At 37.6% G+C, this 22959-nt stretch overlaps 1 protein-coding gene across 5 annotated transcripts; it reads left to right on the forward strand.

Moving 5' to 3' along the window:
• Positions 1-1948: 1948 nt before the first annotated feature.
• Positions 1949-22753, forward strand: ranbp3b (RAN binding protein 3b). Of its 5 annotated transcripts, XM_053651442.1 has the most exons (18): positions 1949-1997; positions 8834-8892; positions 10936-10972; positions 11631-11717; positions 12059-12130; positions 13529-13594; positions 14430-14543; positions 16091-16191; positions 16452-16571; positions 16655-16752; positions 16875-16950; positions 17100-17193; positions 17657-17808; positions 18060-18180; positions 18312-18454; positions 19379-19589; positions 20806-20839; positions 21357-21449. In XM_053651442.1, the coding sequence occupies exons 1-18, from the start codon at positions 1976-1978 to the stop codon at positions 21364-21366; spliced, it is 1617 nt and encodes a 538-aa protein (XP_053507417.1). In that variant the 5' UTR covers positions 1949-1975; the 3' UTR covers positions 21367-21449. The 5 variants fall into 5 exon arrangements, with proteins under 5 accessions (XP_053507417.1, XP_053507416.1, XP_053507420.1 ...); XM_053651441.1 differs by lacking the exon at positions 20806-20839 and having other exon boundaries at positions 21357-22753; XM_053651445.1 differs by lacking the exon at positions 20806-20839 and having other exon boundaries at positions 17684-17808; positions 21357-22753.
• Positions 22754-22959: the final 206 nt, after the last annotated feature.

Consider the following 22959-nt stretch of genomic DNA (forward strand, 5'->3'; position numbering starts at 1 on the left):
GCACCATTCCAGAAATAATAAAATGTTTAGAAACACCCCAAAAATCATAACGCATCAATACACAGAACTGCATAATTTAGTTTCTTGTAGATGTCACATTTAAAATCAACTATTAGACTATTAGACTATTAAACTATTATCTCCAAACAAAACTATCTGTGTTACAGATGCCTTATAATTATGCACAGGTCCTTATTAGTGATAAAGGCTGCTCAGTACAGCACATGGCATTATAATGAAGAGTGACATTTGCATTACAACATGATTATAATTTAACAAGAAATTACTTATACCATACCTCATTAATAAACTTTATGAAGCATTTGAGTTTATAAAAATGATTACAAGGAAACATTACCAACCTACAAAGAAGTATGAGCACAATTATAATTGTTAAAAATATAGGCTTCATAGAAAGTGTCACCTAGTTTTTGTATACTTATATTAGTTTTCTTAATTTATTTAACAAACTAGTCATATGCAATAATATTCAGTAATTCAAAGGAATGTGATCCTTTTACAAAATTTTATATACAAAATAATCCAAATAGGTCCACAATTTTCTGATTTTCTTAAGTGTTTTACCCGTCTAAAAAATAAACCCAATATCCAGTTGCTTGCTACCATGTAAATATATTTAATGTCATTTTCATGTCGCGTTAATTCTAGACAATACATGCTTATCAACAGGGTGCATCGTGGAATTTAATAGAATATAACCAGTAATGAGTCTATTGACTTAGGGCAAGACACTACAGGTAAAAACCAAACACCTCTGTTTCTAAATGACCTGCATTCATGAATTTGTACCTGTTCATACATATTTAGAAGGGTATTAATGTGAAACTTTCCAAAATGTTGACACTTGTTGGATTTACATTAGATTTTATACTAAAAAATGAAAGAAAAAAACCCCACCTACATATTTTTATAATAACAGTCTGTGATATCCTCTTGGTTGAACAATAAATAAATGATTTTCATTTTAAAGGGTTTTCACAGTGACATAAACATTTTAATTCTAACATTATTCAAATAATAGATGCTTTTGGTTTTATTACGTATGCAAATGTATGCATATTTATGTAGATTAAGCCTGATTTACATAAATAAATGTAAATTTATTACAAAACAAAACTAATAAAATACTTGCAAGAATACCAGCAATCAACTGGCAAAGATTGAAAAAATATCGTCATTTTGTTTATCTTCACTTGTAGATAGTTTTTGGCTTCAATAAATATAAATATTACATTAAGGCCAATAATCAAAATCAGACTTTTAACTATGCACATACATATTAAATCAAGGGTTTAATAATGAAAGGAATAACCATGTATCTAGCCCAAGACATGTTCAAATGTTCAATATTATATGTACACTTGCAGAATTGCTCCATCTAGTGGTTAGAAAGATAAATGCACAGCTCTCCGAAATATGTGATGCTCTGGACTTCAATTTTCAACATAATTTATGGAAGGAAATGGTAAATGACAAACAAAAACCCACCACAAACATAAAAGTAACACACAAAACGTAGGATTTAACGCGTTTGATCTAAATAAACCTGTATCACATTGACGGAGAATATAGGGGTTAAAAGAAGCTTATTAGTTATGAATTGACTCGTAAATGACAATAAATGTACAAAAATCCATTTACTGAATGGAATATTAAAACTGTAAAAAAAAAAAAAACATAAATAAGATTTATATATATATATATATATATATATATATATATATATATATATATATATATATATATAATCTTATTTGTTTTTTGTTTTTTTTACAGTTTTAATATTCCATTCAGTAAATGGATTTTTGTACATTTATTGTCATTTACGAGTCAATATATATGTATAAAACACAGTGAAGCCTATTCATCTCGACTTCTCTCCCAGCTTTTGTTTCTTAGCTAGAAATAACGCCTGTGTGGCGCGGTGCATTGTGGGTGTGCTCGGAGAAGTAAAATGGCGGACTTGGCAAACGAAGGTAGGCAAATGGGGCGAAGCAATGAAGCCACAAAACAAAAACACAAATGACTTAAAGAAGTGCAGAAGCATGTGGGTGTGTGTTGTAAGAGTGCTGTACTCATTTTGCGCTTCGTTTCTGAGATTCGGGTTTGATTTAATTCGCCTGTTGTTAATTTGGTGCCAATGTTTCAGCTAGCATGGTTAGCGAGAATCTGTTTAGCTTTAGCCTGGCTAGCTGAGCTGAGAGGTGCTAGCCCTGGTTAAATAGCCTCCTCCGGAGCTAGCTAATGTTCCGGGCCTTTCTGTTTTCTTTGATTTTTAGGCGGGTACGTCTCTCTCTCTCTATCTCTATCTCTCTCTCTCTTCTTTCACTAGTTTCACGTCTAGCGATTTGATTTAGCAGCGTTTGGAGCATAGAAACACTTTAATGCAGGAATAAAGTCGCAGGTTTTTAAAGCTGCCTGAATGTTGTGTATTGGTTTATAGGTTATATTTAATGTTTAGCGGGGAATCAGTGATGTCAGGTCTGTGTCAGTCAGTGCAAGCATTTTAACACAACCAACAAGGTCGATCGTATAGTTCTCAGCCTCATCATCATCATAATTCCGCATCACTGGTTTAGCTCCTTTATTAGTTAGGATTATTTTGAGATCTGACTGGTCGGGATTTGATTTGATCTGATCTGATCACCCAGACAGGATTGCTTGCTTAGCTCTTAGCTAACGTTAGCTAGATTCATTAATTCGCACTTGATCAAACCAACACACACGTATATATTTCCAAACATCTTATCTTTAGGAAACGATCTAATTTAGTGTCTCATCGTTAGTTATCACAGTAATCCAGAGTGTTCGTGATGTAAACAGTTAAGGCATTGCTGCTCAGTAAATAAACGAAGCAGACAGTCCATGTGCACACTTCTCTTTTTTTTTTCCTTCTCTTTTGATAAACACGATCAGATTGAGGTATAAAGAAAATCCGGGTACTTTTGCTTGAAGGTTAGTTTAGCTCACATAGCAGGTCTCTCTGATATCTCTGTGTATTTATTATTATTTATTATTTTACCTCTGAAATCTACAGCTCAGCTTGGCGCTAATCTTGTAACTGGAAATGGGCTTTGCTGTGCTTTTGAAGTGATGTAAAGAAACCGGTAGTGTACACAGGTAAATATTTGAAGGATGGATGGATGGATGGATGGATGTGTAATGACACGCTGTTCTTTGCTAATGCTGAGAAATGAAAAGCTCGCTGGTTAAATTAATTCGAGATGTCGTCATTTTGTCGTTCACGTGGGGTTGGGTGGTTAGGAAAATGCACATTTGAGTCATGACTTGCAGTACAGTTCTGTTGTGTGTGTGTGAGTGAGTGAGAGAGAGAGAGAGTCTTATGCATCACTTTAAGCCCTTTCAATACAAGTACTGCATCAGATCAGTGGATATCAGCGTCTCATGTGGAGGCCAGTCTAGTTACTTGGGTAATGAACATTAATGCTGCTAAAATCAGGCTGTGAACTCTTGAGTGTAATAAACTCTTCTGCACATGAACATCCAGCCCAGTTATCTGGGTTCATTACGTTGTGGTGGTATTATTATTATTATTATTATTATTTATTTATTTATTTTTTTTGCATTGGCCACTCTTAAACAGTACGACTAGAATAGTATCGACTGCCCCGATGTGTGGTTATGGGAAGGCTGTGTGTATGTTTGGATGGGGGTTTGATGGGAAATCAGAGTAAACCAGTGCTTACAGCGTACACAGAAACCGAGAGCATCTATAAACTATTTACAAACCAGTGTCACTTTTTAGAGAAGTGTGTATCCTGATGATTACTGACAGAAGGTGCTGATGTACACATTGTGCAATTTATAGTTCGTGTTAAAAAGCAACCCCGGGGAAATTTGATTTAAAAAAAATAAAATAAACACACAAACTCAGTTACAAAGGTTTTATGGTTTTAATGCTGCATTTCTGTTTTGTCTGCAGTTAGCTAAATAGTCTATTGTAATACATATTACGTGTTCTATAGTAACTTTAAGTGTTTGATTCGGATCCAACAGGTTTGACCGAACGCTACATATATTACCTGTGTGTATGTATGTGTGTTTATATATGTATATGTGCATGTCATTTATGCAAGTGAGAACACAGTATTCACACTTGCACCAGAACAACCGTTCGGGGCCGTCTGAGCCGAGGTAGTCTTGCTCTGGTTCAAGCCGAACTCTAGCTTGGTTCAGCCTCAGTGAGAAAGTGACTTGAACGAACTGCAGGAAGTGAACCAAAGATGCTGTGTGTTTTGGGTTGCATAAAGCATTTTTTGGAGCTCTGAGTTGCTAATCTGATCCATAAGGCACAAACTGAACCCAAGGACATAGCTGTAGCGCTGCAGAAATGTAACGTGTTCTGGATATTTGGACTGGCGAGCAAAAAAATAAATAATAAAATGCTGGATGCAGTACCTAAAACCGACTGTTTATATAATCATCTGTTTGATATATTCCATGTTTGCTGTGCTTGGTGGTTTTGGGTGAAGGCTTGTTTACCTTTATCCATCATTGTATGTTTGACTAATGACTGAAAGAGTTTTACAAGTGAGTTTTCGTCCCTATGCACCCCTCAACCAACCTTCTTTTGTTTTTGTATTTGAAGAGTGGAACCAAAACCTAAAATCAATCTGAATCAGACGAATGAATTAATAGTTATGAAAGCACACTTAAGCACCATGCTATGATATACCCATGAAGCAGGCATACAGGTTATTTGAGTGACGAACTGTCCAAATGCATTGTTGTGCAAACTTGTCTATCTGCTCCCAAATGGCATTGTTTGAGTGCCAGATCGTGGTTTGAAGCTTTGCTAGATTAAAAACAACAACTGGAAGACTTTCGTTTCCCAATATAGGTGTTAAAATTGAGACAGGATGTATTTCAGATATTTGCATTTGTTTGCTTGATGTAAAAGTGTTGGACATTCTGACTTGACTCTCTTTAAGGTGTCTCTGCTTGCCTGTGTGTCAGTTCAGAAAGGGTCACGAAAGGGCAAAGCCAAGAGTTTGTGGTTTTCAGGCATGGCATTGGCGAGACTGCTGTCTCTTTATCTTGTACCCAAGATAAACCGTGCCCGATTTTTTTTTTCCACCTTTAATCTGATCTAACAACCAACAAAAGTCAAGTTGAAAGTAAATTGAAACATTTTAGAAAAGAATAAACTCGTAATAACCGGGTAGCACAAGTGTGCACACCTTTTTGCTCAGAATTAACCAATCACACTCAAACTCCTGTTCAAATGAATTGTCATACAGCAGTCATCAATAAGTGATTCGGGTTAACCGCAAATAAAGATAAACTGTTTCTGTAGGATTTTCTTTACATCATCTTGGTTTCGTCGACTGCTGAAGCCATGGTTCACAAAGAGCTTAAAGTTTGAAGGTATCAATCAGGAGAACACTGACGGCAATCATCAACAAGTGGAGGAAATGGGACTGCACAGTGACCTGACCAAGAACAGGACACCAAGAACATGAGGTCCCATTCAAAATTGACGAAAGGACAAGATGAAAACTTATCAGGGAGACTGCCAAGAACCTGAAGGCAAAACGGAGCTGCAGGAAGATCTACAATTACTAGTTACTCCCCCCATGTGGCAACAGTCTTTCTTCTCATGTTTGGGCTATGTGGTAGGGATAGAGATAGAAACCCTTAAAACCCCTCCAAGCCAGCATAAATCACCTCAAACCATGTGGCAAGATGCGTTATGGTCTGATGAAACTTTTTGGGTTCAACTAACATATATATTTGGTGCAAAAACAACCCAAAGAACACCATACTCGTGGAGAAGCATGGTGGTGGCAGCATTATGATGTGGAGCTGCTTCTCTTCAGCAGAGACTCTAGGTAAGATAAAGAGAATCATGAATAGCTCCAAGTACCAATATATTTTGGCACGAAACCGACAGGCGCCTATTGGATCGCTGAAGTTGAAGAACAATTTCACCTTCCAGCATGATAACGACCGAAAGCACAGATCCAAGTCAACAGATCTTCAGATGATGATGATCAGAGACCTGTGCACAGACTCGCAATTTTAATGATGGGGCATTTTTGCACGGAATAAAACGGCCAAATCAGGATGTGCTAAGTTGACAGACGCTTACTCAAAAAGAATGAGTGCTGGATTACAACACAATAAAAACCAGGGTATTGTAAGTTTATTATTATTATTATTATTATTATTATTATTATTATTCATTTATTTTTACATTTTCCTTATTTACCCTTAAAGGTTTTTTGTTTTTCAGTTGACTTTTGCTGGTTGCTATACCACATTAAGGGTGTTAAAAAAAAAAATCTCACAAAACCTGCAGTTACAACAGGGGTGTGTAGACATTTTGCTATCCGCTATCTGACCAATAGGAAGCCATTTAAGACTTGCCTTGTGGTATTGCTAGCTAGCTAAATGTCCCGCTAAAGTTTAGATAAAGTTTCCAGCAGTCAGCGCTCTACAGCATATTTGCATTCTAGTTCACAAATGATCCACTTGATCAGCTTTTAAGCCAAAGTGAAAAATGTATTGGGAATGTGTTGCCCTTCTTTCGCATTACCAAGTGCCAAACCAACAGATGACCGTTAATTGTCTGTGTACGTGTGAGACAGAACTGATTATTTAATTGACAGGGCAACAAGTGACATTTGAAATGAGATCCCCCCACCCTAACCCTAGTGCAAATTCTTGACTAACAAATGAAAATGCAAGACAAACCTTGAAAACAACCGTGGCTTCATCTTATACTGTCCTACAAAGATTCCTTAGATATATACAGAAATAAAGCATGGAAAGAAGTAGCAGAGATTGCTGGTCAGTGTATGTAGCTGGTACAGTTAGCTTGCTTTGCTCATCTGCCAATGAAGTGAGTATGTTTCAGACTGATTAGTGGATTATTTGTATTTGAACTAGTTAGTTCTAGAAGCTGTGTGTGCGTTTAACATTGGTCAGTGCGCGGTCACAAGAGACTTGTCACTTGAGAGTCTGAACGTAAGCTTAACCAACGTTATTCCAGTGCCTTAGATTTGTATATAGATATTCTGTTTATATATCATTTATATACAAACAAGCATAGCTTGGATTTTTCTGTGTACGTTTACACCAGTATTTTTGAACCACATTGACTGAGCCTGGTCATTTAGTATCAGCTTTCATTTACAGCAGTTACAGCAACTACTACTGCTGTTAAAAATATCACATAGTGTCAGGCTGATCATGTGTCTTTGTTTATTTACAAAATGTTTTGTGTATTTGAATCCCTCTTAACCATGCCAGAGTTTTATTAGGACCATGGGTCATTTCAAGTGCTTTAAAAAAAAAAAAAAAAAAAAAGGTTTACTTACTTTGAGGTTACTGGAGGTGTTTGCGTTACTGCTCTGTGAGTGTGATCGATCGGGTTTAGATTAAAGTTTGGGATATTAGGTATTAGTCAGTTTCATTACAATGTAATGTAATTAATTCACAATTAATAGAATGCTGATGTCACACATTTCCACAATGCACATCATTACATTTTTTGCATCAATACACACTTATTTGATTTCCATTTTGCTTTCAAAAGTTGACCGTTCAGTAGTTTAAAGCCAGTGCACACTACATGATTTTAGGCCCAGTTTCCCAACTGTAAGCTAATTTTGTGTCTAAGTGACTCCATCCCCCCCCCACCTCACTATGTGTGAACTGTTCAGCAATAAGATTTACCAAATCTGAGCACGATCAGCATGTTTGATTTTCTCCTGATAAATCAAGTTGCAAGTAGTTGCAAGTACAACGATGAGAAACAGCCAATGAGAGTCGGAGAGGAAAAGAATTCATCTGCAGTCATGTGCAGCGGATGCCTGAATCCAATTTATCATCCATCTGTTCATGTTGGAGGGTGAGAGCAAAATGTAAGCACATTAATAATGCTTCTATAAGAAATTATTTGGCATGTTTTACTCAAATGGTTGTTGGGGAACAGCAAAAATAAAAACAAACATGGCCCAGTTCCTGCTGGCACACAGAATATAAATAGCTCCCTTTTTACACTGTAGCTCCAGTTCTCTTTGCAGAACAGACAGTCCTCACTGCCTGCATTTCTAATCCTTCCTACACAATCCTTTCTCCTCCGGTATTTTCTCTTATTTCCTTTTTTTCATGTTTTGGTACAAAATTGTGGCACAATCGCACAGCCACATGATTGATATCGCTCATGTTTATCTTCATGAGAAAGTGGATTTGGAGATTAGGCGTGCTTCGGCAGACATTTCTCCAGGTGAAAGGTCATGTAGCGCGTGTGCCTCATCTGCAAGACGGTGTAAACTGAGTAGTGTGAAAGGGTCAGAAATTCTGCTTAAGCTGTGAGCATTATTAACCCATCTACCAATGGAAAAGTTGCTGGATCTGTTTAATCCCTGCTTTCATCTACCAATGACGATGTAAGAGAGGAGAAGCAATTTTATTGGTCAGAATCTGTAACCTTTTCAGATTGGTTGACAACTTTTGAGATTGGACAAGAGCAGATCGAAATATCAAAAACAGGTTACAAACAAGCAGGATGAGTTTAAGCGTCCATTCACACTTTGTAACTTTGAGAGTGAGAACAGTAAGAGTCGTGCTAATTGGATTAAAATATTGTGCTTTCAACCTTTTGTTGAAAATCGTCATAACCGCCAGACAGTACACGTTTGATGTTCTCGTTACTGTTAGGAGCAGGAAGTATGCTTGTGAAAGTTAAGGAATGACTCAATGAACGGCATTGTTAATTAGTCCAAATGACGTTATTAACCTAATCACTTGTTTTTGTTTGTATTTTTTTTGTGTTTGTTTTTAGGAGAGAAGCCTGCCATAGCTCCTCCAGTGTTCGTGTTTCAAAAGGACAAGGCACAGAAGGTAGGCCTGATTTTAATTCAGTGAATGTTTGTTTTTCTAGTTGTTGTCTATAAATTCACTATCTGGAGGTATGGCGAGAAGGATGGGTTTACATTGTAAGTCCTGGATGCTCTCCGTGGTTGTTCTTGCTACAGATCTTTGTGGTCTCAACATGGATGCCTTATGTAAAGCTACTTTGCCATTGTGACTTGCATAACAAATAAGGTCGGTAAAATGGAAATGGACATTCTCTGAGAAAGAAGTGTGATGAATAATTAGATTCTGCTTTTTGTTTAATAATTTATAATCTTAGTTTAACATTTCTAATGTGAATCCCTTGATACAGTCCTGTGGCTCAGCAAGTGCCATTAGTTCAGGGGCATAATATGAAGGACTCTGCTTAAGTCTACAGTAGGGATGGGCAATATGGACGTAAAACTATATCATGATATTTTCTGGTATTTATTGCGATAACGTTATCAGTGACGATATAAATATAGTACCATTCGCCACCATTTTTGGCTACAAATGATATCTGTGATCTAGAGAGCCTCTGAAACACAAACGTTGATCTAAAAGTAAAACTGATTTACTGTAACCAAACCAGTTCCAGATTGTAGAGGTATCTCCTCATTTAGCGATAAACTCCTCCTCAGCTTCACGTCCGTCTTCCGCCATACTTGTTTTCGCTCTGCACGTGAGCTACAAATGGGTCGCAGATCAACGCACACAGAAATGCGTCGTAAACTAGGCTTTATCGTTATTATCGCAGGAAGACTCATTCTTATTGTGGGGAAGATTTCTACCGGTATATCACAAACGATAAGATATCGCCCATCCCTAGTCTACAGTGTTTTAATGGTCATTGCTTGTTGCTCAGGTTCTGTCAGCGTGTTAGTAACATTTATTCATTTATCTAATTTCAAACTGCAAAAGCTGTGCCTTTTAATTGTAGCCTATGTTATTAATAATATCATCATCGATATCAAGTGGTTAGGGCAAATAGGCAAGCAGGTCCATCAATCAGAAGCTGTCCATGCAACAACAAACCCAACAATTACTTCCCAGTTATTAGAGCAATCTGATCTGAATTTGGGTTTTTTGAGTTGATCTAGCTAGCTATTGAGATTATGTAGAAGATTGATTTATTTGGTTATTTGTCTGCACACTGATTCTTCCTAATATCCTTTCAGTGCAAAGCTGTTATTTAATTTAGCACATTATTTTATGGCATCATCTCTGCTGTCTAGCTTCAACTAATAGAGCTTGTTATACTTTGTCACAGTTGCTTCTGAGAGCCAAACGAATCAAACTCTGGGAAAGCCCTGAGGTTTCATAGTCTTTTGGATCAGTAGGCTGTCCATCAAACAAGGCAGTGTAACAGCAAGGGGTAATATGCGAAAGGGATTGTCCAATCGTTAAAAAAAAAAAAAAAGAAGAAGGTGGCTTGGATGATGATGGTGCCGTTTGAGCTGTGGTTTCATCAGCGGGTGGAACCGTATCTATGGCGACAAGATGGACCAGCCCGGCAGGGGGACCATCACCAAACTGTACAGTCCAAATTCAGCTGACTGTTGGCACAGTTGACTGTATAGGACGCTGCACAAAGGCAGCACTTAGTCAATTGTTTTAGTTTCTTGCAGGCCGGAAATATTTGGCCGTTTACTGAGCTATATGCAGATTTATGCTTGGATGTTTGTGGTTTGGCCAGATGTGTGTTTAAAAAAAAAAAAAAAAACACCACATATTTTGAATGTTCCTCAAATTAATTTTATTCATTAATAACTTTGTGTTTTTCTTTCACTTATGACCGTAATATTGCTTTGACACTAGTTTTAATATTAAGCAAATATAATATAAAAATCAGCGGTAATCATGTCTGTAAGTAATTACATCATTTGATTTCCATGTGGGAACCAGATAAATTACAATGTTATTGTTGTTATTATGCTTGATGGATAGGAGCATAATATCTGGAACCATGAGTGCCATATTGGTTAGGCTTGCAATGAGATATTTTCTAGTTGTTAATGTCTCTCTCGTGGCACATTTTCTCCATTGCAGCGATCTGCTGATGGGTCCAGTGCAGAGGATGGGGAAGGTACATCTGCTTAATTTTCCGTCTCAAGCCACATTCAGTGTTACTTTGTATGTTGCATGCTATGATCCTGGTTTAAAAGGGAATAGGGACTCCAGTCAAATCGGCCATGCAAAGTACAAGCAGAACACAAAGGATGCACATTGATTATGATATAGCATACATTCAAAATTAAATATTTATTATACTATAATAGTTTTATATATAGCTGGTACAGTATAATATACGTTTCATTTTGAATGTACGCATTATCATTATCAATGTGCATCCTTTCTGTATATAAGTATATAAGTTTCCTGTAGCTTATTATAGCTATAGGAAACATTAGCTTGACCAACGATAACAGTAGGAGAGAAAATGAACTGGTGTCCCACCTGGGTGTACTGTACTGTACGCTCCAGATCCACCGGGTATCAAACCTTTGCTGAAGATTAATGAATTGATACCTTTGGCATCTGAGGATGCTATTTATCAATATAAATGCCTCTTTTTTTTTTTCTTTTTTTTTTTTTTTTTTAAAAATACACTGATCAACTGCTTAGGGGTAGATTGTTACAAACAAATATGATTTAAGCTGTGCGTATGTCTTAACAAATAGTGCCAAAAGGTGAATGTAATGCTGTAAGCATTTCGGATTATAGTGGATTTGTCTTGTCTTTAGACTCGGACAGAGAGGATGGAGAATACTGTCCTCCAGTGAAGAGAGAGAGAACCTCGTCCTTAACACAGTTCCCACCTGCACATTCAGGTAACCCAACAACTGTAACTCACTCAGATACGCTCGTGATGTAATTTGAACGTGTAAGCTTTGCTCCTGCACTCCGGTCTGACAGCCTTGATGTGTATTTATGTAAATGTCATGCTAATGCAAATATTGTTTTGTCCATGAGAAACACTGATTCTTTCAGTTCTGGTTCCTCTCTACAATGCTACAAACTACTTGGCACTTCAGCTGTGTGTTATTCTGACGTGACCTCAGTTTGGTGCCAACTGTTAACCAGCCATCTGTCAGAACTGTTGGCTCATCATGCTGTCATAGTCACACTGCCTCTTCCTGTGTGTGTGTGTGTGTGTGTGTGTGTGTTGCAGTTTCCAAGAATAATGTGTTTATGCCGTCAAGTTTCTGTCAGTCTCCAACAGGCAACTCGGACTCAGAGCCAGGTAAGAGAGCATGTGAACATATTACTATAACTGATGCAAGTCAGAGTAAAACTACTATTTAAATCTCATTCAAGGTCGACATGAAGTGATGGAAGGTTTAATTTGTAATTATAATTGGATTTATTGTTAGTTGCACAGTGCTAAAAGATAGTTTGCCTGCTTATTATGAAATGATCTATAAAACCAAAAAAAAAAAACCCCACATATTTGTTCTGTAATGTAGAGGAATCAGTACTCCTGATTTAATTAATCAGTATTGGTGCGATGTGAGATGCAACACTTTATTAATGTCTTGCGTATGGCACACTAAAAAGAAAACCAAAACCTTTTCACGTCACATAACCCGTATACTAAGAAGACAACCAGCAGGGATTTGACAAAATGCATCATGAAATACACACATTGTTTTTAATGAGTGCTGCTTCAAATGAGCCAAAACTAAATGTCAAGTTCCTCATTGCATACTCCAAATGGTATTATAGTCTCATCTTAATCACATTTCAGGCTGATACAAACAATGCAAGCATAGTGCCGGGATTAAATTCCTTGTCTAATCCTTCCAGTGAGCTATTCATTTTTACACGGAAGTGACTGACTGTAATGCATTGATTGCATTTGCCTGTTCTACAATTCAATGAGAGAATTAACATTTAGTTTTGTTTCTTTTGCTTTTCATTTTTGTATGCTGCACATGTTGTATTTCATATTTTCTGTGGACTGTGTTTAAACATGACCGCTTCCTATCCATGTTTCTAAATAACTTTCTTTTGATTCAATTGTGCAAGATGGCTTTGCTATGTTTTCCCCTACCAAGCTAGTTTTATGTAGCAGAGGAAAGAGGAATAAAATAGTTTCGCTATTTTGAAATCATATCAAACACTTGCCAGGGCATGACTCATGTTTATGAGCTTAGTTGTGACATGCTTTTATCATGATTGTACACCACCCAGAAAAAGTGTGAGTAGGTGAAGTAGGGAGGAAAATCAAAGAAGCTTTCTATTTCTATCTCTTCTCTGAGCAGTCAAACAGGCGGAATCAAAATATGCCCAGATACCACTTCCGAGAGCGCAGGAATGTGCTGAAGTAGGTTTCTGGGCCAAAGGAGATTTTATATATATATATATATATATATATATATATATATATATATATATATATATATATATATATATATATATGTGTGTATATATATATATATATATATATATATATATATATATATATATATATATATATATATGTGTGTATATATATATATATATATATATATATATATATAAAATATAAGGAATTATATAGGAAGTGGTAAAATAGTGCTCTTCTGTAAGACACACGGGGAGAAATCAAACAGCTCTAACCCTGTCTTTTTCTGTTTCTTTGCTGCTCTGACCCTTTTAGAGGAGAAGCCAGTTGGATTTCGGTTGAAACCTCCAACTCTGATCCATGGTCAAGCGCCGAGTGCAGGTAAGACTTACTCTTTCCATGCAGTGAGAGCAAGTTAATCGGTCGACCTACAGGAAGGAGGGGTGTCGTATGCAAGGGGTGTATTTGTAAAGGTTTCATGTCGATTTTGGGAGTGTTTCCCGGATTGAGGTGGTTGTTTTCATGTAAAGAATCAGTGACACTTTTATTTATTATTTTATTTCATCGTGCATTGGGATTTTATTTCAGTTTAGATTCATTTCCTCTTAGTTTTGGAAGTAGAAAAATGTCTGCTCAATTAGCTTGACATCGCTCACACTGAAAATATTAGAGAAAATATTTGGCACGCCTGCATTTAGTCATTTCTGCTACCTCCATTTGCCAAACATTAAACATTAACCTCCATAAAACATTAAAAGCATTGAGTCTCCTATACTGCTTGATGAGATCCAGAATACAGTGTGTGTCGCCAAAAAACTGTATTTTTGTCTGATCTGGACAGTTACTGTCAAAGTTCCAATAGCTTTGAGGTTAGATGTAAGAAAACACTTTTCTGGGGTGCCAATAATTCTGGAGCTGAGTGTATATTAGTAGAATAACACAAAAATAAAATTGGGTATGTATTACTTGATGCATATACTGTTTGTCTCCCAGTACCTACACACTTCTTGACAAGTTGTCATATAGACATCTAGTAAGCTGTTAAGCTATGGTTGCTTTTGAATAAATAAATAAATAAAACACTTAAAAATACTGTAATTGAACTGGCTAAATCATCATTTTAACTCTTTACGCTTGGGCTGTATTTTCTATTGTAGATTCCCAGCATTGGCTGGCTCTTGTAGGATTTTCGGTTTCCGTTCCAATCCATTAGTAGGCTGTTTTTCAGGTGTACCTAGTCAGAAACCCAAGGAGCAGCAGCGTAGCGTCCTGAGACCTGCGGTCCTGCAGGCTCCACCCACTAAGACCCTCCCTGATCCCAGCAAGAGCAGTGAGTACACTCAAAGCAGCCTGCTATTCCTCTGATTCCTTAATTACATACTGTACACTAGATTCAGCTCATTAGTGCTGACTGTTTTATTAAATTCATTGGGGGGGGCATTAAGTGACATTAACACTCTCAAAGTAACCTCCCACGAGGTGCGACCTCTTGCAAAACATTCGATGCTTTTGTTACACCTAGTTGGTTACTGGTCACTGTAGAGCTGAATGGTTACAGCTGTCTCATCTCACCCTTCCATGCAGGTGTTGAATAGTGAGTCTTTCTCTCATGTTTGTGGTCTTTTTTTCCATGTTGTGAACTAAATCAAAACTAAAGACTATAGTAATGGTTCAAAGTGACCGTGTCAGTGACTGCCCCTTATCAGTTATAAATATGTGGGTGGCACTTATTAAATGTGAGAAAACTTATACTGGTGCACCTGTAAAAAATATAGTATTCACTAGTAACGTGTGGCATTACTAAAGGAAACTAGGCCTATGTTAAGATTTAAGATTCAAGACATTGCCTTGGGCAAGGAAATCCAATTATCCGCCAAGCAGTGTCACCTTAACATGTAAGATAAACATAGAATATAAATGTAAAAAAAATGACAAACATCCACTCTTTCACACATAACTTGCACACCTCCAGTATCCAGTATTGTAAATACACTACCGGTTAAAAGTTTAGACACACTCATTCTTTATTTAAATTTTTTTCCCACATTTTAGAATAATAATAAAGTCATCAAAACTCTGGAATAACACAAATGGAACTATGGGAATTATGTTGTGATAAAAAAAATCCAAAATAAATCAAAATAATTTCATATTTTAGCGTCTTCAACGTAGGCACCCTTTTTTGCCTAGAATTTCCAGAGATGTATTCTTGGCATTTCCTCAACCGATTTCTTCAGGAATCCCCCTGAGATGCTTTTTAAACAGGATTAAAGGAGTTCCCACCGATGCTCGACACTTGGAATATTTCGCTCCAAGCCATCCTTTAAAAAAAATATCCAACCATTTTTTTTTTGTAAATAAAATGTTAGTTTTCTAATGAAAGAAATGAATATGCTGGCACAATTATATTTTTGTCTACAACACGATTTCCAACATTTAATCAAACACACCTTCAGATCAAAAAGTTTTTAAGATCCTGAGAGACATTTTAGTCATGTGTCTCCAAACTTTTGACCGGTAGTGTATTTTTGTTGCACACAGTGCAGTGTATTCAAAGCAAGCCAGAGCATTGTACACATTGCTATGTTGTGCAGCCCAGTGAATGGCATAGGGGCTGCAGTGGCCATATAAAGTGTCTGAGCATGTCAAATATAAGGTGTTGGACTTGACTGTGGCATAAAGCTATCATGCTATAAAAAGTGTCATAGAGTGTTTTAATTATAGACTGGATGAAATCTGACATCCTCTGTACAGTAGCATTCGGTTTCAAGTTGTGATTTTCAGTGGAGAAGCAATATTATTAAATTCTTACCCAAATAAAGTTGTATATCCAGTATTACGTATGTACGGTATTAACTGATGGTGTTTCCCTAATAGACTCGAGCTGTGGAACAAATGGAGTGGGCAAGTTTTCAGAGGCAGCTACAGAAGGCCGGGCGATTTTCCTGAACAACTCAGAAAGCTCAGAGAAATCACCGGTGAGACTTATTTTTACTGTTGTAATCTCAACACACTGGATCATAAACACACACACACATACTTTCGCTTGTCTATACAGGGTTATTTTATTTGTTTAAGGAGACGATGCCTTAGTAAGTCAGTAAACAACTGCTAAAAGCACTCCCAACTCAAACGGTATCTAATGATTCTGTTATCTTAGCTGCCTGCATGTTTATTTTACATTGCATGATTGTTTTGTAAAATTGCTGTCAGTTGCTGACATGTAACTTTCTTGCAGAAGAAAGACAAGGAAGGAGCAGAGGATGACTTGGGAAAGACAGAGGAGAACACACAAAAGAAGGATGTTGTGGTCGACCCCGGTTTCGTTTTCGGCCAGAATATCAAAGATCGAGCAAAGGTCAGTGAGTGCTTATGGGCACTGGTCAAGTCACAACACCTTATGATTCTATATGAGTTGTTTAAATCTCATTTTCTCCACAGTTGGATGAGAACAGCACAGGCAGTGAATCTAAAGACGCCACACAGGACTCTCAGTCTGGGAGTACTAATTACTTCCTGCAGTACATGGGTACTTCAAGGTGACTCTCATCCATCTGTTTGTCTTTATGCATTTTTTAATTTTTTTGTCTTTCATGTTCTGATTTAAATAGCAGTAATTTTGTCAGTAATTGTCTAATTCTGTGCATGTTTGGCTTTCCAGCTCTCTGAATGCCACAAACAACACAGACAAAGGAGCCAAGTTTGTGTTTGGCCAGAACATGTCGGAGAGAGTGCTGGTAAGATGGATACAGTATTGCAAAAATGTTGGCACTACCTACTGGTTCTGGCTTCTAAATGTTAGAAAACAAAGTATCGGTCTGCTGTAGCTTTTATAACAACTTGGTGTGTGTGTGTGTGTGTGTGTGTGTGTGTGTGTGTTTTTCAGAGTCCTCCAAAAGGTGGTGAATCAACAGCAGAGGGATGTAAAGAGACAGCTTCAGTATCAGAACCCTCGTCACAGGAAACCACCCCGGAAAAGAGTGAGCGCCCTTCGCTTCTATTTCAGCTAGCTAAAAAATAATGACTGAATAAAACGTTTTTAATTATAGTCAGTGACGGTTGGTCGTGATGTTGAATATTTTTTTTTCAAGCATTTCAATTCCATTCCATTCTTTCATCGTCCAGAAAGAAATCAGCCACAGCCTCTACTTCATCTTTTTTTTTTTTTTTTTTTTTTTTGGTGCTGTTCTTGGTTCCACACATAGTCAGAAATAATCCACTTAGCCATTTGCTAACAGTGAATAGGACAATGTGGATGTCAAAAACTAAGCGTTATTTTGATCATTTTTTCATTGAAAGAGAGGGGGAGGGCCCAGCTCATTTATATCAGCTGCTATTGATTCAAAATACAGGTTAATAATTAATACTCTGGGTTTTTAACTTGACTGTAAAATAATCTCAATAGGAAAAAATATGCATCCCCTCGCTCTGCTCCTATTCAAGGTGCATCTGAATACTGTGTGTGTCCAGATCACAGTGTGACAGAATCTCTAGAGGAATCGGCAGCAGCGTACACCAAAGCCACAGCCAAGAAGTGCATTTTGGAGAAAGTGGAGGTCCGCACTGGAGAGGAAGCAGAGAGCAATGTGCTGCAGGTAAACTGCCACTTTCGGTTTGATGCAGAAAACACCGTACTCGTGCTTCGTACCTCTGTTCAGGGTATGAGGAAATGTAACCGATTTGTTTCAGTAAGTCAGCGAAGGTCATTTTTCACATTCCTGAAAAGCACCTGTTATGGATTTGGTCCAAAAAAGTGGAAAATCTGATTTGCTGGGTTTGTCAGCACATGTATAAATAGCAGCATTAGATTAAAATGTTGAGTTATGGTTTTGTCTTTGATCTACAGATGCAGTGCAAGCTGTTCGTGTTTGATAAGCCAGCTCAGTCGTGGATCGAGCGAGGTCGAGGGCTGCTGAGACTCAACGACATGGCCTCTACCGACGATGGCACACTACAATCCAGGCTAGGTCAGAGCCTCAGTGTTTTGTGTTGCTTTTTATTGAAAGCAGATGCATGTTTTGAGGTTTTGAGTAATAGAAATGTAGCTTCTTGTTCTATATTTCCCTAACTTTTTCTTTCTCCACTTATTATTGATCAGTGATGCGCACCCAGGGCAGTCTGCGGCTGATTCTGAACACTAAGCTGTGGGCTCAGATGCAGGTGGACAAGGCCAGCGAGAAGAGCGTCCGCATTACTGCCATGGACACAGAGGACCAGGGAGTGAAGGTCTTCCTCATATCGGTATGTTGAGCGTGTGTCTGTGCGCCTCTGTCTGTGCGCCTCTGTCTGTGCGCCACTGTCTGTGCGCCACTGTCTGTGCGCCACTGTCTGTGCGTCAGTTACCGTTCCAAGAGAAGCAAGTAATGTTTTTGTTTCAACTTATTGGATCTTACATCCATGTTTTTGCTTGGTTATTAGGTTTAAGAAGGCATGTCAGAATGAAATTGTGGAAAATACTAACTCTTCAGAATGTTTCATGGATATTTAATCCCCATTGTCTGTGCTGTTTTGTGGAATGTAGGATCCAGTACAGTTTGACTAGGTTATCCGCAATCTGTTCATCCACAAAAGAATGCAGTAAATCCTTCCTTGTCTGTGTTCTTGAATTCCCTATTAGAGAAAAGGCGACTTGTTTTAGAAACGATCAAACATTCCCCAAATTGGAGGACAGAAACTGAAAATACCAGTGCAACAGTTGCAGTATCGGGTTGAACCTATACATCAGAGTCTACAGAGAATCAATTTCTCTGTTCTAAGACATTTGACTGTCAATATGTTTAAATTCACCCTGCTGAAGGAATAGTTTTAGGGAAATCTAATTTGTTCAGATTTACAGCTGGCCTCGAGACGGTCAAGTCTATCACTGGGCCAAGAGACCGGTTTTGTGTCCGGATTTTGCTTCTTTCACTTTTTTGCACAGCAGGATAACTAATTTAACAAATACTGGATGCTTATGACCACGAATTAGCTTCATGCAAACTGAATGCCCATATCTTCAGACTTCACAATTTATTTGATTGTATTTTAGGCAAATATGCAGTCATTTTGTTTATTTGATACAAGCTGAAAAGCAAACGCAATCCCCATAACTGGTACTGAGAATCTCTTCCTCAGTGTGTTTTGACAAGGAATACCCTGAGAAGTACTCTGACTCTCCTCTTGCAGGCCAGCTCGAAGGATGCAGGGCAGCTGGCAGCAGCACTCCACCACCGCATCCTGGCCCTGCGGAGCCGCGCTGAGCAGGAGGCAGAGAGCACAGCCGAACTGCCCCACACCGAGATCACGCAATCCAACGAAGATGACAGCGATGATGACGTCGAGCTTGCTAAAAACAACAGCAGCAACATCGCCCCTACAGGAAATACCACCGCCAGCGGTACACTTCTCTGCTTCCCCTCACACTGTTGATCATTCTGTTGTCTGCTTTAGTTACATTTAGTTTAGTTTGATTATTAGTTTAGTTTTATGGTGTTATGGTATAGACAATGTATTATGAATGATCACATCACAGTAATTGCCCAGCGTTTAGTATGGTTTGTGTTGTATCCAGTTATGTATACTGCCTGCCAGTTTACATTGCTTTATACAACAGCGCTGTTGAATTCGCAAATTGGATTGGTCAGAAGGTGTTGATTAATTTTCTAATAAGCAGCGTTGACAGTAATGCCAGCTGTAATTCACATCACAGGGTCATATTAATGTGCTTGCTCTAATACAGTTTACAAATGTGCCATTTATTCGGAAAAAAAAACAAACAAGTTGAATCGTTGATGTGGTGAAGCATTCTAGAGAAAGAAAAAAAAAGTGACTCCAGTGTCCGAGCTTTGTAAGAGTTTTGTGTCACTGGAGGAAGTTGCGCCATCTGTTTTCTAGGTAAAATGACAAGTTGATTTATTTCTTCTTGTCCTATGGAATTTAAGAGAAACAAACAAGAGAGGCTGGTGAGGGGAAGACAGTTTATAGCGGTCATAACGTAAGTGACAGCAGAAATGTCTCGAGGGCGTTTCATAACATTAACTATGTAAATGGCAGTCCATCCAGGATTTACTGATCGCAAAAATGAATGCAAAATCAAGCGAACTCCGCAATATTCAGAGGAGCTTGCAGTTTTTCTAAATTACTGCAGATTTGGGCCATCATATGTTTGACGTCATCACAACGCACATTCAGTCAAAGCCCTATTCGATTCACGTGCGTCGAACATGAGTACAGCTAAAAGGTTTCATTTACCAACAGTCTGCTCGAAAGACTGTGCACAGCGATTTTGTGCAATTGCAATTTCGCCAATATAACTTGATTTACGCAAAAAAAAAAGCCGCAGCAAAATCGAGCATTTTTGGCCGCAACAATCACACAAAAACCTCTGCAAAATCCTGTACGGATTGAAATGGTACTGCGTGCCAATCATTAAGGAATTATTTGTAATCATTGGTAAATTGCTATTTTATAATAGGAGCAAAGCCCACAGGGACGTGCTGTTATAGGAAAATAATCAACTTCAGAGTGGTGTGATGCAAAGTAGATTTGATTGTTTTACTATAACAGGACACTGCATTGTATTTTACTCTTTCCATATTTAACCATGGGACCAGCTTCTGGCAATCTATCAGCACATACCAGTTTTTGGTATGTTTTTACCCTCCTTTAAACCAAAGTAATATTTTTTCCTTATTTGAAATGATCTACCATATTTACTTTGACATATTCATATCACTGCACTGTATGTGTACCAATAAAATGTAATATAATATATATCAGGATAATAGACATGCATGGTATTGTTATTCAGATTATTATCATTGCCATATGTTTTGTTTGCAAGGAGACTTGCAGTTTAAGCAGCATTTTGGGGTGTTTTTTCCCCTTTTTCTCAAATAAAGATTAGCCGTCTTGGAACAGCTATCATTTCACTCAAATGCAGTATCGTATAAACACAGGGTTCTGTAGGAGAATAACGCTACTATTTAGACTTTTTAAACCCAATATTTTGATAGCGAACTACCGTAAAAGCTTTGTGATCTGAAAATGTAACACATGACTACTGTGCATACTTCCTTTTTTAAAAAAAATAAGGCCATTTAAGGGAATGAAGTATTTGAAGTGTTCATCAACAGTAACACCTTTCCCCCCACCTCTTCCTCAGGCACTTCTGAAACCTCTGCCGAGGCACCGGCAGCTGAGAGCACATAACACCCTGGCTAGCTGCCTGACTAAAAACTGCTCAACAGGGTTTTTTTGGGCAGGCATCTGGGTGGACAGCCTTAACCACCGCAACTCTTTCAGCCCAGTGCTGTGGGTCCTTCAGCTCCAGCCCTGTAGCAGAGCTCCAGCGTCTCTCACTTAAAACTCGTAGTTCGTTTTCCCCCCTTCCTACATTTATTGTGAATCTGGAATTCAATATTTTTGTTTTTATCATTTTGTTTGCTTTTTTGGTTTTGTTTTAGTTTTCCGGGACTGCAAACAAACTAAAAAAAAAAAAGAGAAGAAAAAAAAAAGAGAAACAGACTTTTCCATTTAAGGGTTTGGACTTGGCTCCTCATCATATTGATGAGTGTGAGGGTATTCCTCTCTCTGTGTTAAGATACGGCACGTCACAGCTGCAATTTCTACCACAGGATTTGTCTTTTACTTTCTTGCTGTCCCCCCACCCACTGTATTATTTTCTCCTAATCTCTCATGCTCGGCTTCAGACCACCACTGTATCACATTATTGCTCAAAATTGTACAACATCCGTTCAGTAACTTTATGCCCTCAACCCAAAACCTCGCTGGACCGCAAACATGTTTATTTTATTTTTTTTTTGGTATCTGAGTCTAACTCATTTCCAGTGGTTTACCATAAACCAGTACTTCTACTAGTCTGCTATGATGGTAGTTAGATCTCTTATTGATATAACGAATAAAGAACTAAACCAATACACGGACTGTGCTATTGTGGATCTGTGCTTCTCCAATGTTCCATCACTGAGAAGAAGATAAGAAAGGTAAAAGGGAATTAACTTTGGCCCCCTCACCATTATGGAATCACCAGAATCTGCCCTTTAGCTTTGCTAATGGACAGATATGGTTATTTCTGTTTTGATTTGAAGAAAAAAAAAAATTAAATCAACATCTCTGCAGATATCCATGTCTATTTTCCATATTCTGAATGTTTGTAATATGTTACTTTTTTAAAAAAATGTTTTATTAACTTTTTTTTTATCCATTTCCGTGATATTGGAGACAGTACAATGGAGATGATTGTTTTTTTTGTGTGTGTGTGAAATACTGAGTGCATTTAGAAACGTGAATACAGAACTTCTCATGTAAATTTCTATGAATATATTATCATTTACTAGAACATGTCTCCAATCTCCTTTACAAAACAAATAGAAAAAAAAAATCAAAGTTAAAAAAGGAAAAGCTTTGAAATAAATTTTTGTGTAATGTCAAATGTGGTCTATCATTTACCTTTTTATCAGTCTTGATTTGTTAATGAAAATCAAAGTGCTTTGTAACATTAAAGCAGCAGACTGTGAATTAAAACCTGGAATCAGTTAACTTTGGTTTACACTGTATTAACCGGTGTTTTTATTCAAGGTTAAGTGCTGGCTATTTTTTTTTTCCTTCGAGGAAGGTGCACACCGCTTAATTCATAAGAAATAACTGCACAGTATTGGGAATACGTTTAAATGTTACTCCGTTAGTGTGTGAGTTATTACTAAGCACGTCTTTAGGAATTCACCTATTCAGTTGATAAGAGGTTC

This window comes from Ictalurus furcatus, chromosome 20, assembly GCF_023375685.1.
Source record: "Ictalurus furcatus strain D&B chromosome 20, Billie_1.0, whole genome shotgun sequence".
In the NCBI taxonomy this organism is placed as follows: Eukaryota; Metazoa; Chordata; class Actinopteri; order Siluriformes; family Ictaluridae; genus Ictalurus; species Ictalurus furcatus.

Coding starts and splice junctions, on each gene's coding strand:
- ranbp3b (XM_053651441.1), top strand. CDS start 1,976: ATGGCGGACTTGGCAAACGAAG. Junction 8,893..10,935: donor AAAAGGACAAGGCACAGAAG/GTAGGCCTGATT, acceptor TCTCCATTGCAG/CGATCTGCTGATGGGTCCAG. Junction 16,951..17,099: donor ACATGTCGGAGAGAGTGCTG/GTAAGATGGATA, acceptor TGTGTTTTTCAG/AGTCCTCCAAAAGGTGGTGA.